The sequence below is a fragment of the Excalfactoria chinensis genome, chromosome Z, assembly GCF_039878825.1.
Source record: "Excalfactoria chinensis isolate bCotChi1 chromosome Z, bCotChi1.hap2, whole genome shotgun sequence".
Classification (NCBI taxonomy): Eukaryota; Metazoa; Chordata; class Aves; order Galliformes; family Phasianidae; genus Excalfactoria; species Excalfactoria chinensis.
In genome coordinates this window covers 53,521,520-53,537,187 of record NC_092857.1, presented here as the reverse complement: position 1 = coordinate 53,537,187, position 15,668 = coordinate 53,521,520, and the positions used below count along the sequence as shown (strand labels likewise).

Sequence of the window (15,668 nt, the reverse complement as noted above, 5' to 3'; positions counted from 1 at the left end):
GTTAAGGTCTAATGATTACTACTGAAAACAATATTCAAGGGTGTTCCACGCTCTTCTCATTTCCTTTATCAAGTAACAGCTCTTGTCTGGTATTTGGAAACATAAATACTAAAATGACATCTGTAAGTTGTTTCAATACCACTCTGTATCTGTAAGTTGTTTCAATACCACTCTGCATTCGGGATTACATCTTTTCTTCATATTCCTTAATAGTGGAATTTCTTATAAGTGATTTATCATCAGCACAGTTTCAGGTAACATCTGAGATGATACAGGAAAATGAGCGCAAGTGATCCTCAGGTACACTGATGCAGCATTCAGTGTTTATGGTTGGTATGAAAAATTCCATTGGTCCTTTCCACTTCGCAGATCCTAAGGACGGCACAAGCTAATTCAGACCTTCAGGGAAATAACAGTACCCAAGGCTAATTCTCAGCGATCCTGAGAACAAAAGTCCAAAGGGCCTGCCTGCACAGAGTGGATGTACCACTGTGCTGGACAGAGGCAGCAGAGCTGGCCAGCAATGTGGAGCAGCTGAGAGCAACAGACTGCTTTCACCCTTTCGTCCTACTGCACTGCAGATGAAGATGACAGAATAGGGATGAACGTTTAACATATTTTACAGCTGCTGTCATCTGCTTTTTGTTTTTCCTCCTGTACAAATCTTAAGTTTCAAAACGGGTTACAGATGTAACCATCAAGCACGTTACCAAAGGTATTAAGAAAGATAATGTAGATGCTGCCATGGTACATCGACGGAAGTCCATATTTTACAAAACTTACATGGAAAAAATGCCTTTTCTGATTGGTATGACCCCGAATAGGATAAATGAGGTGGTTTCGTTATTAATTTCAAGGGGTTTGCAAAACAATACTGCACCAATGAAATTTCAAAGGCTTTATTTCAATCCACTAAAAACATATGATGCAAGTTTAAAATATGCAACCAATCACAATATCAAGAATTAAAAAATAAAAAACAATTTGAAAACTGCTGTATCTTGCATTGCCAGCCCTGGTGTGGCATACGTTACATACATACGTTAGATACTGCTGAACATAAAAAGTAAAATTTTCAATTCCATCCTGCTTAGGACTAGTGGTCTGTTTTATATTACACATAAACGTGATTGGGAAGGAATCCAAGATGGCTTGTACAGAAGTTACGTCTGTTTCTCACTGACTGCACTACTGTGTGATTCCTACTTGCTCAAACTTCAACAGCTGTCAGGGGAGGCTTGTGCAAAGACTGCAGGATAGGGACTAAACATAAACAACTACTAGAACAATGATAAATACTAATTGACTACAACAGCTACTGCTCTACGGTATGGCAAAGCTTCCTTCAGAGGCAGCGAGGCAGGTAAAAGCCTGATGTTCTCACAAGAAAGCATTAGGCACCTTGAACTCCAGAACTGTACCTGCTTACTAACAATATAAATACTCACTGTTCACGGAGTCCTGATCCAGTTTGCTTTCTTAAAAATGACATACAGAACATCTTCTTAGTTTTATTCAGCCCTGGGATTTGGATATTTTATGTGTGTAATGCCGAATATGAGGGTCAGTGTATCAGGTTATGCTGGAGAAGGTGGTCCCTAGGCAATGTAGTCCCATACGCTGATTGCTACAATCTTAAACCACATTCTTCAAGTCCTTTCTGTACATATTCTCACACACTGTGCATGTGAAAGCACGTAGACGCAAACACAGCATTTCAACTCTGTATCCAGGAACCGCAGGTTTGTGCATTTGTGTGAAGCCCTATTAAGGCCATAACAATGGTAAAGCAAAGGAAGAAAATGAGCAACTTCAGAGGGTCAGTGTTGTCACAAGGGAGAACAAGTATTGGTGGTATTTGGGAGCTGCCATCACAACTGCAGCCAACTCTTAAGGCTTCACCTGTAACTAGACAAGTGCTCGCCAAAGAAAGAGCCTTGAACAGTCATCTTTCAGTGCTGTACTGCTTACCAATCACACAGAATTCCTTCAGTCTGTGTTTCTTCTCTATAAAAGTCTTCAGCAGCTTTACTACATGGCTGTATCACCTGTCTTCAAGCTCAGGGGTCTGAAGTGGAGACATCAAACAGGAAAAAGAGAAGGGATGAAATTCAAATTAGTGCAGCAGAGTTTTGACAGATCAACCATGAGCTGGAAGGTCTGCCACGAAATGCTCCTATACACCTGAGAGACACCTCCCTCTCAGGAATGTACTGACAGTTAGGAAGAGTCACAGCAATGTGCCAAACACATATCTCTCGGCACAAATTTCCATTGCAAAACATGAAAGGTAATAAGGCGGTTGTGTAAGCAAAATGCCAAAATCTGAGTCCTAAATGAACTGAACAAAGAGCTCCAAAGGCAAAGATAATGTTTTTGTCAGTAATCTAATTTTCTTATAATTTTGGAGGATGATGTGAGAAAGGTGATGGAGGTGATGTAACTTTCTCTTACCTTCCATAAAATTTCAATCATTTTCAGCATTTGTATTCTGTTTGGGTCCTAGTTTTGCATAACTCAGGGGTAGATTTAGACCCACAACTGGGCCTACTGTACTCAGCCACAATACAATGTAATTTCTGTGTCTAGAAAAAAAAAAAAAAAAAGACATAAAGAATCCATAAAGATCTTACTCAGTTTTTCCTGCATTACAGATACAGCTGACAGTCATAAGGTATTTTAAAATGGGGCTACTCCTTCACTTGAGCTGTATCAAGTGTGTCACAATTTTCAGCAGTGAAGTGACAATACAGAATCCCCTTCTGGGGAAGGAAGTTACAACAAGGAAGTTGTTCTGCCCATGTCCACTTCCCTGCTGACTTACTTTCTCTACAGCATATACACCTTGCAAAGCACAGTTGTGTTTCTCACCTGTTGTCTTTTTGTGAACCAGCCAGTACAGAATGCATGAACTCATTAGTCCGGCAGGGATGCAGAACGAAAAATGGCTGTCCAAGTAAGGGGTGCTCCTAAGAAATAATGTCAGTTGTTTTATTATACAGATAGAAAAGAGAAAACATGTCATATGCATTTGAAAGAGATGTAGAAGGGTTCATTTGATGCAATTTTTCTCTTTTCAGAACTTAACCCACATGTTTTTTCTAAGTCATTAACAAATCAATTATTTTACCTACATTACATTATCTTACCTAAAAAGAGAAATAAAACCACCAAGTACACTATGCCACAGTTTAAATTCAAATGTAAAGGTTTCCAAAAACAGCACAAGTTATTGTATCACTATTTGTTCAATGCAAGCATAGGCAAAACTACTGTATTTGATCACATGTAATATATAAAACAAAGCTGCTCCACGGAAAATCTCTTTAACATAAAGCCCTGTCAAACAGCTTCTGGGCAGTGAACATTTTAATGTGGAGCTTGTAAGGGGAAGCAAGGAGGAAGAGCCATGGAGGTGGCTTTAGCTTCCACTAGATGGCATATCCTCATTTAGTCTATACTACAGAAAAAAATGTCCTGAACTGTCATTGTCTGCCAGGATGCCGAATCAAAACTGTCCCGAGGAAAAAATCATTTTGTGATTTTTAGGTAAGTCAGACGCACTCCACACAGTAAGACTTCCTTTCTAACTTCACACGGCACAGGGAGCTGCTGAAAACTCAACCCGGTGTTCCATAACATTTCCCCTTTCTTCTCCAACAGCCACTCACTCTGAGTATGTGTTCTGAATTAATCAAGTTTGCACTCAATCCCTGGCTGTAACAGTGATCTCACATCTGCTTTTACACCAGTGATACCAGGAGATCAGCACATCTGACTGTCTCCATGCACCATGCCCTGGGGAACTGATTTTCCTTAATGCTGCTGAGGTCACCATTATTGTTTTCCACCACAATAAACATTCTACCTCACCCTCACACTCCGCAAGGGTGTAAGCACTTAACAGAGGACAGAAGGGAACAGCTAGGGGGTGATCCCAGATAATGAAGATGTCAGACGCAAGGGCTAAGGTAGCCTGTGTACAACTGAGCACAATGTGCGTGGCCATCTGCCCAAGCTTCAAAGCAGCACACACAGCCGAGGCCAGGAGGGAACCAGGCACAGACCACCTGGACGGAACAGCAGGATCATCACCTCTACACTGTGTCTTCCGTGACACAAGCCTGGCTGGCAGCACAGGGCTGCTCACTGTGGCCTCAGCAGATACCAACAAGAATGTGATGGGCAACTGACCCTGGGCAAAGACACAAATGTAATGCTCCGAGACATATTTATTTCCTTTGTCTAGGAAATAAAGTTCCCCGGTTCTATGACTGCATTTTGTGACTGCATTGCCTGCACTGAAGAAAGGAGGCTCATCAAGACTTCTTGCTACAAGGTAAACACTCCTTCTCCAAATCCTTGCTTACAAACAGAAAACAAATCCTGGCCTATCATCTTGTGCAAAGAGGGTAAATCCCATATTGTCTCTTCCAGTTAAAGGACAGTTGTTTCTCATGCTGAAAACGCACCCATGAGGAGCCATCATTTTTGTTTCTAAGAGAACTTCAGAAACTTCCCAAAAGCTTCAGAACACATAAAAATAATGTTCAGAAGACTGTGTTTTTACACTGCAGTGCAAGTAGATAACGCATGCATTAATGCTACCATCTGCTGTTGGTAACAGTGAACTGATGCTTTTTTCCATTGAGAAATCTTTACAGTTTTAATTAAAAAATCCATTCAAATTATCTGCTAGCTTAAATCAGTTTATACCTCTAAAATATAATCTCTGAAAAAAAACATAATTTTTCAAAGCTGAATATTGAGCCTAAGGTCAATCCCAACCATCTTGTGACATGGTATTTCACTCTATCCTCTCCTACTTCTTGGTTGAGCCAACTACTAATGAGTGACAAAGGGAGGTCAGAGGTAATTTCTTAAAATAATTAATTAACCGTATTTTCTGCATTTCTCTTTCAGTTTTTCCTCTTCTTACAATGTGACATAGTGAGACTGAAGAATTCCCCAACTCTTAACAATTAGATGTCCATATGAAAAAGCATAGTGCATTGCTACCCAGTTTTCCAAGAGGGTAAAATCCTTGGTCCTGTCTTTAGTGTAAACATATGACATATGAGCATGTGATGAAGGCTCTGAGAACACTTGGTTTGGTTTAGTCAAATCCTCTTCCTCCCATCTCTCCCATATCTGTCAACTTATCACGGGTTGCTTCATGCAGAAGTGCCAGAATAGTCCAAATCTTGCTACAATACACATAATTTTTAATGTCAACACTGAAGTGTCCATGAACTCAGAAAAGTTTATTGCCGCACAGATTTTTCAGCAAGAAAGTCCATAGGCATAATATCAAGTAAACAGTCGTGTCTAAAGTGCAAATTTTTCAATAAGCTTATTGCACCAGTTTATTTTTCCCACCCTAGATAAGAGGAATGAAACTGCAAGAATGGCATGCTGTTCAGAACTGTTCAAAGCCTGGAAGATACGGATACATCACACACTGCATGTCTGACAGGAAAAACACAAAAGGAGAAGAGATTAGAAGAAATATCAAGCCAAGGCCCATTATCGGCAGTCTCTAAAAAGGGAAATGGCTGAGGCAAGGAGGAGAGCTGCTGAGTGGTCAGGGAGAACATTCTGAGAGCACCAGATCTGATTCAGTCCAATTGTGAATTCCAAATCCTGTACATAATGGACTCCCATGAGGCTTAATGTATACTCAAGGTTAAATGACTGACACAGCAGCTCTGTGGAAGAACTACCAGACAGCTGCCAAAAAAATAAAAAAATAAAAAATGCAAGAGTTATCAAAGCTCTGAATGATTTCAGAATGGATATCAAGCTACAAAGCCTTTTTATTGTCAGGTCACCAGTTCAGATTCAGCCTGGTCTGGCAGTGGATAGAATTCATTGTTATATGATGGCTGTATATGCAACTCCCTGGCTTCACACAGGCCAATCGGCATTAATTAGTGCCCTGGTGGTGGTGGCTGCAGATGTGCCCAGAACTAAGGACAGTGACTTGTCAACCCAGGAGTAGTCCAGGTAGGAGCAAAGTGCTCTGTCAGGAAATGTAGGCAATGTGCACACTGAATAGTTTTCTGAGTAAAATGCTAGAACAGCAACACTAGCCTGCAGTTCACCTCTTCTGTGCACCTGTTAAATCCTACCAAAGTTTTACACGCACAAAAAAGATCACTTCGAAAGCAAACAGTGTTCTCATTTTTTATCAGTCACATAGCAGTGCCTTTTACTATGCCTGTGACTTTCAAGTCAATTCTCACAATTAGTCACTGGCACTGTATAGAAAGAACCCATTTAGAGTTTGCTCTCAACTCTTCTGGACAGCAATACCAGTTTGTCTGAGATTTGCAACTTTATCTTCTTGCAGCTATCCCTATGCTGATGTGTAACACTGCTCAGCAGCAGGCACTGCAGTCCACCACACATCTGTGTATCTCTGAGTCTGAACCAACTGTAATGGGAAAACAGATTTTTACAGGCAGCAACTAGCTCCAGTGAATGTCAAAGGTCAAATCATTGCCAAGTTTACTCCCTGCAGGAAACTGTCTTTACTAGGTAACTTCCAAAAGGATCATCTGCACACATTTCTGTATCTGTTTGCTCAGCTCTCTCATATGAAACCATATAATAGAGATGTGAAATATTTCACTGGTAGTTTGGTGATGAATGTGGCTTTGCTTAAGGATGCCACAGAAGACTGAGCGTGTCTGAGCAGTGTGACAACTTCCAACTTGTTAGCTGAGGAGCTAGAACCATCCCTGCAGCTGGGGTGGGCTTACTGGATTACGGGGTCAAATTGGCAAACTTAACTTTCTTTCACTGAAGGTTATGTTAGGTAGTATGCCTGAGCTCTTGGCAACAGTGATGAAAACAAGCACTACAGGCTACCAGAGACTGAAAAACCCCTCTGTTTTAGAAGCAGCTTTTTCTCGGTGTTGTAGAAAGGTCTCCTCTCAAAGTCTGTCAGGGACACAAAGTCTCCATTACTGTCCTTCACCCATTCTGTCACCATTTACTAACACAATTGGATTTCCCTCACAAGGTTATGAGAAGTGAATGTGCAAGCTTCATCTTCTGTCTGTGCAGTGCCTGTAACACAGTGAAATGATAGACATGAATCTGAACACTGGCAAAAACTGTGTAGTTCGTAAGTGCAAGTAGAATAAAATACAAAACTTACACTAGATTCCACTAGTGGATTATGTCACTTTATCTAGCAGTGCATGTAGGAAATACTATCCATGTCCGATTTAAATTAAAAATAAACATTACTTCAGGTAATTGCCTGTAGGTAGCTGTACTATGCTCTGCTCTTCTCTTCCCCAGCCAGCAGGTATTTTGTTGTCAGTACATCTGTTGTAACAGCACCATTTATCTTCTGTGTCATAGCTGGAGATTGTCCAGTAGTAATGGCTTCTATTTTCTCCAGTGCTACATTAACCTGCCCCTGAGTATACATCATCACTTTTATGGCCATTTATGATAGTGCAAGGGATTTGTGCCTGAGCTACCTCTGCCCAGATCTAGTTTGCATGATGTCACTTTACAAAAATAACTCACAGGGGTGTCAGAACTTCCACGTGGGATGCCTTACCAAACAAGCCAGAACCAATTGTTTTCAGGTACCTTCCCAGCAGCCTTTGCAATTGGAGTTATGAGGTCAGAAAAAGATGGTAGAATTAATAACTCATGACCCTAAAATCTCTTCCACTTAGGGGTACGGGAATAGTGACACAATGAATAAAGAAGTTGCATGCCCTTCCCCTTTTACCAACTGTTAACCACAATTACTCAAACAAATGTTTGTTTTTAAGTAAAAATCCTTGACTCAGGGTTATGATGCTAGAAGTATTTTACAACCTTGAATTCACAAACTCCTTTTTCATTCTTTGATTTTATATATGCCAATAGCAACTTACTTGTCAATAAAATCAAATTCCTTTCATTCAGAGAAACAGTAATAAAATTCTGCTTTTCAGAATAAACACAAGTCCCACAAGCAGAACAATAACTGTACACATGTGAAACCTAACATGTGTTGAACTTGAGGTCAAAAGAAGACTTCATGCTTCAGTTACACATCTGCCCCAGTTCAGCTATAAAAAAGCAAGTAACATGCAACAAACCCTCATGAAAGAGGGCTATGGGAACTTCAAGCCATATGTACATTGTGATTACAAGAACCAGCAATGGTGCAAAGACAACAGGACAGCAACAGCTGTCAGATGAAAAACATTCCGAATGTTTCTCTCCTACTGTTTCCTTCTTCTTACAAAAGTTTTTCCTCTAATAATGCAAATACTACAACAGAAACTCCATTACTATGCTATTGCTGTGTTGCAGAAGCAGCATTATGGAAATGCAATTACACCAGGATCTTTTATCACTTACTTAGAAGGTGCAAATCGTAGCAATAAAGCTGTTAGAATACTAACTGTATAGCACTTTTCCATTCTAACGACATGGGTCACAACATTGCTATTAATGCAGCCACTTCAAAAAAAATAATGTTTAAGTAATAGGATTGGTATTGGTTACAGAGAAATGATAATAAGAAATGTGCTTGCTGTAATACCTGTTAGATCAAAATATATATATACCAAAAGCTCCTTTTATCTTAGGGGCATGAGATACAGTTTATTATTACCTGGGATGGGTAACATATTTAGTCACATTGAGTCCAATTTACAAGCGGAAGCCAAGTCATCCTCCTGATATAACTGAGGAGAGTTTCTGTAACTTTGCAGTAAAACCCAGAGAAGCACTCCTACTGCTAAGCCTGCTGAAGATTAAACAATCTACTTCTGTCTTTAAAGACTGCTAAAGAATAACTATAAAAGTGCAGCTATCCCTGTTCTCCTGCATTTTCTGAGATAAACAAAATAAATCTGCACTGATACTGAGCTAGGGAAAACTACAGACTAGCTAAGGACTCCGATGAAATAAAAAAGTGAAAACTAAACCAAAAAAGCAAGTTTCTGCAATTACTGAATCACTTTTTGGAGAAGCCTCCAGAGGGATTCTGATTTATGCTCAAGCTCTTTGCAGAAGAGCAGCTGAAATTGTCCTCATGATTTAATAGATGTGTTCCCTGTGTATCTCTAAAGACGTATCAGCTAACTCCAGTGGCAAGTTTACATTAATCCTTTTATTACTACAAACCCTACACAGCCAACTAAGCCTTCTTTTTGCATCAAGTTTAACGTCAAAGCTGGAAAAGCAATTCATCAAACTGCTAAGATTTTTCTTAAGGAAAATGGAGTTGCTTTGGCAGATTCCACTGCACAAATACATGATGTTACTTAATACAGACAGAAACTCTGTGAGATGAAGCACACCTACCACTTTGTACCTGCTGCTCTGAATCCACCATGGCCAAGATGGTGGAAATTCTGGTTCTGAAGAAACAAACACTTCATGGCACAAACAAACAGTGCTTTTTTCCATAAATGATACCTAAAACCCTGCTAATGACATTAAGCCTGAATGCAGCCTTCTGTCTACATTTTACAATAAAATTATTCTCTTGCTTTGGACAGAGATCTGACCACCATGTTCCACGCACACGTCATCTCCATATTGCTAATGTACTGATACTTGTGTTGACAGCTGTAGCTTCTGCTGAATGTGACACTTGAAAATGTCTGCAGACAAATGTCACAAACACATCAATCTAGATTTTCTGTTTTTAAAGCTATCAGAACTATCAGAGTGTATCCCAAACCAGAACGGCTCTTCTTTCCACAATCTTTGAAGCTTTTTGCTTCTCTTGTCTAAAGCACAGCACAAGTGAAAAAGTCACAAAGCCTGTTATCCAAAATGAGTGTTTTCAAGGGCAGCATGTGGAAATGAGTTTAAATAGGAACTTTTTCTTCAGCTCACTTAACATCTTAGGTCTTTTCTACTTCAGGTGTATTCAAAAGATAAACATCCTCTCCACGTAGTGATTTCTGTAACTAACAACAGTGGTAACAAGAGAAATCCTGCAAGATCTGATGTGTATGTGAACCTTTTGTGCAGAGTTAACAAATTACTGCAATACTTTAAGAGCAGAGAATTAAAAAAAGTAATAACTAATTAGATAACCAAGATCTGGTATGTTTCATTCCTGAAATCAGTTCACCTGAGCAATTCCAGAGCGATGAGGTGATGATCCTTTTTTTACGGTTAATATATAAATTTAGTATTTTTTTAACAAAATATCCTTGAAAGGCATACCTAAGATAAGCATAACATAAATCAAGAATAGACAACACTGTTAATACTTACATATGTAAAACGAGGTTTTCATTATTAAATTTAAGAACAATTGGAATCAAAGCACTAGATGACGCTCAGACAAAACTATGTTTTCAAAGCCTAAACTTCTCACAAGCATGTAACTTGCATTTAGGATTCTTTAAGAAAACTCTATAGCTGAAAATTGGCAGGTCCATAATTACATTGTCAAGAAATGGCATCTCAGCCATTTCTCCAAGAAAATAAACAGATGATTCTTCTTCCATGCTTGCCAAAATGAGATTAATTCAGTTGTCACAATTTTAGTTATGTGGCATATAGTCTTAATTAATTACTATTTAAAATCTGTTCTTAAGTTAAGAGATTCAACTAAGGCGCTAAGCTGGAAGATCCAGCAAACTGTGGAAGTATGGAAAAGATACAGGGGACAGATTTCCCCCTATGATTAAAAAATGGTACATTAAAAAAATAATAATCTGTAGTAGCATTTGACAAATGCACCCTTAAAGGACTTACTTTATAGTTCCAGGAGTTCCTGGACAAAAAGATGTTGAGAAGAGAGGCTCCATTGGAATTTTGAGCTTGAAATACTGCAACTAAGCAAATGTGATGGCAAATATTTCCACCTCCTCTTTATCATTGGTAACGAATGGAAAGGAAAATTCTGCTGCAGCAAGGCAGCAAGATGCTAATTTAACTATATCTGATATAAGAAGGAAATAAAGGGTCCATAAAAGTGTGAGTCAATCCTCACTCCAAGTTTGGGCCAAGGGAAGACTTTCTTTGTTTCCCATCTCTTCCTATAATGCCAAATGATCACTTTCTTCTTCAGTTAAAGCACCTTGTGTTGCCCGTTACTTGAAATACCATTTGTTGGACCCGTACTCTGAACAACTACTGAAACTGCAAATGTTATGTTCTTGCACAGACGCTGTCACACTGTCAATTATCACAGCAATTTTACTCATTACAGGCTCCACAGTACGCTACTAACAGTGTATGACCTACAAGCCTTACCTGTCACAAGTTTGCTGAAGGTAGTCAAGGATCTTCATACACAGTTTGGCCAAGGCAGAAGTTTAAACTGGGATTAGAATCCAAGAGAAAAGGAAATGCTGACACAACAAAGGTGGACAACAAAAAATGCCCAAAGGAAAAGAAATTGTCTCCAGCAGTGCTGGAGAGCCTTCTCAGAACTGCAACTAACTGGTTTGATGACCACAGTATCCAGAGTTTAAAACAGACCGTGTCAGTTTCTGTGACAGCGCAAGTGAAACACCAGACTCTCTCCTGAGATCAAAAGCTTATGCAAGTGTGAACTCACCTTTTCTTTAGGAGTCATAGCTCCCGTTTTGCAAGGGCATTTTGTGTGGTTTATCTCCTTGTTCTTGAATTGTGCTGCAATGCAGCCAGAATGCAATATACAAAAAGGAGAGCCTCAGCAGGGCTCCATTCAACTTTCAACTTTAAGAGCCATCAGTTGACTTTGTGAGCTTTGGAGTTTCCATGCAGTTTCATTAACAACTTTGACTCTATGGAGAACGCCCATCTCCTTTTATGATTTCATTATCTTTATTGAAGCTCAGACTGCCTTAAGAATGCAAGAAGCACCTTACTGGATTGGTCCATCCAGCAACGTATCTTGTGTCCAACAGCAGCAGCTGGAAAGATTATTTTAGAAAAACACAAGTTTGACCCTCCTCTGTGGTTCATCCCCCTTGTACTGCTTCAGCATGTTTGTTGTAGTACTGTGTGTGAGGTAATTTTGTAGCCATTTATGGACAAGTGGTTCCATGAATTTCTCTAAATGCTTTCAAACTGCTGATAGAATCTGCTTCCAAAACTTGAGAGCATAGGTGCTTAGTATAAACACCTAAATTCCATTTGAAATAGCAATTTAGGAGCTTTACAAATAATATTTTTTAAAAAATTAAAATCTGTGCTGTAGAAACAAAATTGGACATTCTTGCAAAGTTTACAACAGTTCTATGACTGAGCCAGCTGTCTTTCATATGGAGTTTAATTGAATGTGACATATATGACAACCACTTCTCTCATACTGTGCAATCAGCATTGCCGTGTGTTTTAGAATTTTTCATAAAAACATTCAATAGGAGGGGAACGTTCAGTAATCACCTTCATTCCAGTAATGAACTGCTGAATCCATATAGGTCTGCTGCAAGGGGAGGACTCCTCACAACGAGTAATGTCAGACCAGGTAGAAAATATGCCATTGAATCTCTATGAAGAAATCTCTACCAGGGAATATCTGTGGAATTCCTCTTACCAGAGAAACTGCAAACTCAACACGTAGCACTGACATGATTTTTCTACAGAAGAACAATGAGGATTCAAGTACTAGGCCTGAACACTAGGGCTTGGAAGGCTATCCTGAACTGTCCATTGGCCATTGGCCAGGATCCAGTGGTAGCACTTTTTATTTCTATATGAACATTATCAGCTAAGCCTCTTTGTTATGTTACACCATTTAGTACTAGTCTACCGTTTGGTCTTTTCCTCCTACGAAATTAGTCAGACTAGGTTTATATCTATAAAGTCTTACTGGAAGAAACTCGACTCATTGTGACTATGCATTATTAATTAATGCTTAATTTTTAAACAAAACCTACTTGCTAGATTGTACACTAATGTTCCTTGTTTTCAGCCACAGAATTTCAATATATCACAGAAACTTTCAGTTTTAAATAAGTATTAACCCCTCTTCTCCATTCTTGGATTTTTTCCCTTTGAAACAACCTTCCAATCCATGGTGGTAATATTCTTTTTCCTCAGGATGTTGTACTAATAATTTTCCAAAAATATTAGCAGGGGATCCATAGCAACTGTTGATATGACTCAAAATGATTTAAGAGCAATCTTAGCAACCTTCTGTTAAGATATACTTTATACAGCCTCCCCCACTTAGCAAAATCCCACAATATGGCAAGAAAGATTTGTATGTCTAAGAATAGCTACCTACACACATTTTTCAAGATGACTGAGCCATAATGATTTAAATCCTCCCTACCACAGTTTCAGCAAGATGTGCCTCTACAACACTATATCAATGTGCTCTGCTCAGAGTTTTGAATCTTTTTCCTTTTCTAAATCACACCATTAACATCCCTGCCATTTTAGAAATAATGTTTATTGATTTTTCTGTTAACACTGCTATAAATTAAGTGATGTAATGGACAGGATTATTGAAGTACTATAAAGAATATGTCTTTCAGATACTTAACTACATATTGAAAAAGCACAGACACTGGAAAAATACTGCAGTTCTCTGCTGTTCTTGGAAGTTTAGGTTTGGAAAGCTTCTTTTTGTATGACAGAATGGACATGTGAGAGAGATGACATTACAACTACCTGCTAAGTACCAAATGACAGAAGAAGAACACATGATTCAGATGAAATTGACAAATACGAAGTCTAGTCTAGTAGGAAAATTCCTTCTTATGATTCTGAAACAAGAACAGTAATTTGTGGGACAGAGCTGCTAAAATCCCTTTTTGTAGTAGAGGTGTTATTAGTAAATGCCAACAGCTTTGATCATTGCAGGTGAAGAATCAAAAAAGAGCTGAACAGTCTGAAACTGACGATGCATAAACAACACAGAAGGAAAACAGTAGAATCACCACCAGCCTTCCTCAACTAGAGTTGGTTTCTATTTATGGGTTATGCAAGGTGAGCTTTAAAGCTAAGTCTTGAAACGCGGTGGAAGATCTTTTAACAGACCACCGCATAGACAACAATGATCTCCCATTCTTAGGAATTTATTCAAGATTACAGAACAGCAGGAATATACCAAAGGAGAAACAACCTTTTAAGAAAGATGTGTTCATGAAACTGAGCCATGAAGCTGTGAAGGGTATGGAGCACAGATCTTATGAGGAGTGGTTGGGGGAATTGGGATTGTTAAAGTCTGGAAAAGAGGAAGCTCAGGAGAGACCATGTCACCCTCTTCAACTGCCTAAAGGAAGTTGTGGCAAGGTGAGGATTGACCTCCAGGGTAACAGTGACAGGACAAGAGGGAATGGCCTCAGGTTTCAACAGGGGAGGATCAGGCTGGATATTAGGAAAAAATTATTCTCAGAGAGATGAGGTATTGTGATAGGCTGCCCAGGGAGGTGGTCACTGTCCCAGGAGGTGTTTAAGAAAAGAGCAGATGTGGCATTTATGGACCATGTTTATAGGCACTGTGGTGATAGGTGGATGGTTGGACTGGAAGATCTTAGTGATCTTTTTGAACCTTAATGATTCTATGGTAAGTTATACCACTAGATTAATCTTTTCTGCAGTGTCACAGAAAAGATACTTCCATATCAATGTATCCACTGGAAACTTCTAAGGAATCTCAATGTTTTTTGTACCCATCTGGGAGCAGAATTCAGGCTGACAGAAAATGTGAGTTTCTACAGTACTGAAATCCAGGCCTGCATCTGACCTCACCAGTTACTGCATTTACAGTCAGCATCCAAATGCTGCCGATGTCTTTCTTTCTGGGGCATCTCCAAAGCACTAAAACAAGCAAAAGATCAAATCAATACCCGATACATGAAACTTGTCCACTCCCATGATTAGGGACTTGCACACAGATTTTGAATTCAAATTTTGATAATAGATACACTGAGTCTGAACTGTTTTTAGTAAAAACTGGCATGGTATGGAGAAGGAGGGAGGGAGCACACAGTCTGTAACTTTTATAATCCTTCAGACCCTGAGTCACAGATTAGTTTTTTAGACTGTCTCTACAGGACCTTCAAGTCACCAAGCTTTCATTCTCGTTTATTGGGCAGTTTTTCAACTGCTGAGCCTCCCATTATAATGCAATTCGATTTCTATCCTTGGATGTTTGATTTTACATTCTATCATCACTACGCATTGATTACGCCTTAGCTCATACACTTGATTGTGATTATTGGTCTCTCAGAGGATGATCAGGGTTTATGACAACATCACACTCACAGTTTTTGTAAGAAAACTCTTGGTGATACTTGTTCCTGACTGCAATCAGATATATTCAGCAGCTTTTAAAATTATCTTGTTTGCTTCAAAACAGACACACACAAAAAAATAACAGAGGCTGGCAAGCCTACCAAACCTGGTCTCCCATAGAACATTTCAAATAGGAAGAAGAGATGGTTGTTTTACCCAGCTTGACTCTACAAGCAAGTAGAGAACTCATCTGAAATGCAAGAGACCTAGATTCAGCTTTCTTTTCCACTTACTTTTCCTAGGAGAACTATTCACTACCAACTTACATAGTACTTTGAGGTGGGAACATTTCACTTTCCACTACTGAAGCTGTTCTATCCTGGACACAGTTTTATAAACACCTGTCAGGACAAAGTCAAGATGGAAATGAATACTGCCTTCACCTATGGCCCAATCCAATAAATATTCCAATACTTCATAACAACTTCTAGAAGGTGTCTGGAAAA

The 15,668-nt window shown here is 39.2% G+C and overlaps 1 protein-coding gene across 2 annotated transcripts in view; it reads right to left on the bottom strand.

The window, feature by feature from the left end:
* Positions 1-883: 883 nt before the first annotated feature.
* Positions 884-15,668, bottom strand: part of ATG10 (autophagy related 10) — a 79,511-nt gene continuing 64,726 nt past the window's right edge. For both annotated transcript variants that reach the window (XM_072359410.1, XM_072359411.1), the window contains exons 6-8: positions 2,872-2,969; positions 2,455-2,585; positions 884-2,068 (exon numbers count right to left, since the gene is read on the bottom strand). In XM_072359410.1, the coding sequence (XP_072215511.1) occupies positions 2,468-2,585; positions 2,872-2,969 (216 nt within the window). In that variant the 3' untranslated portion in view covers positions 884-2,068; positions 2,455-2,467. The remainder of the gene's footprint in view (positions 2,069-2,454; positions 2,586-2,871; positions 2,970-15,668) is intronic.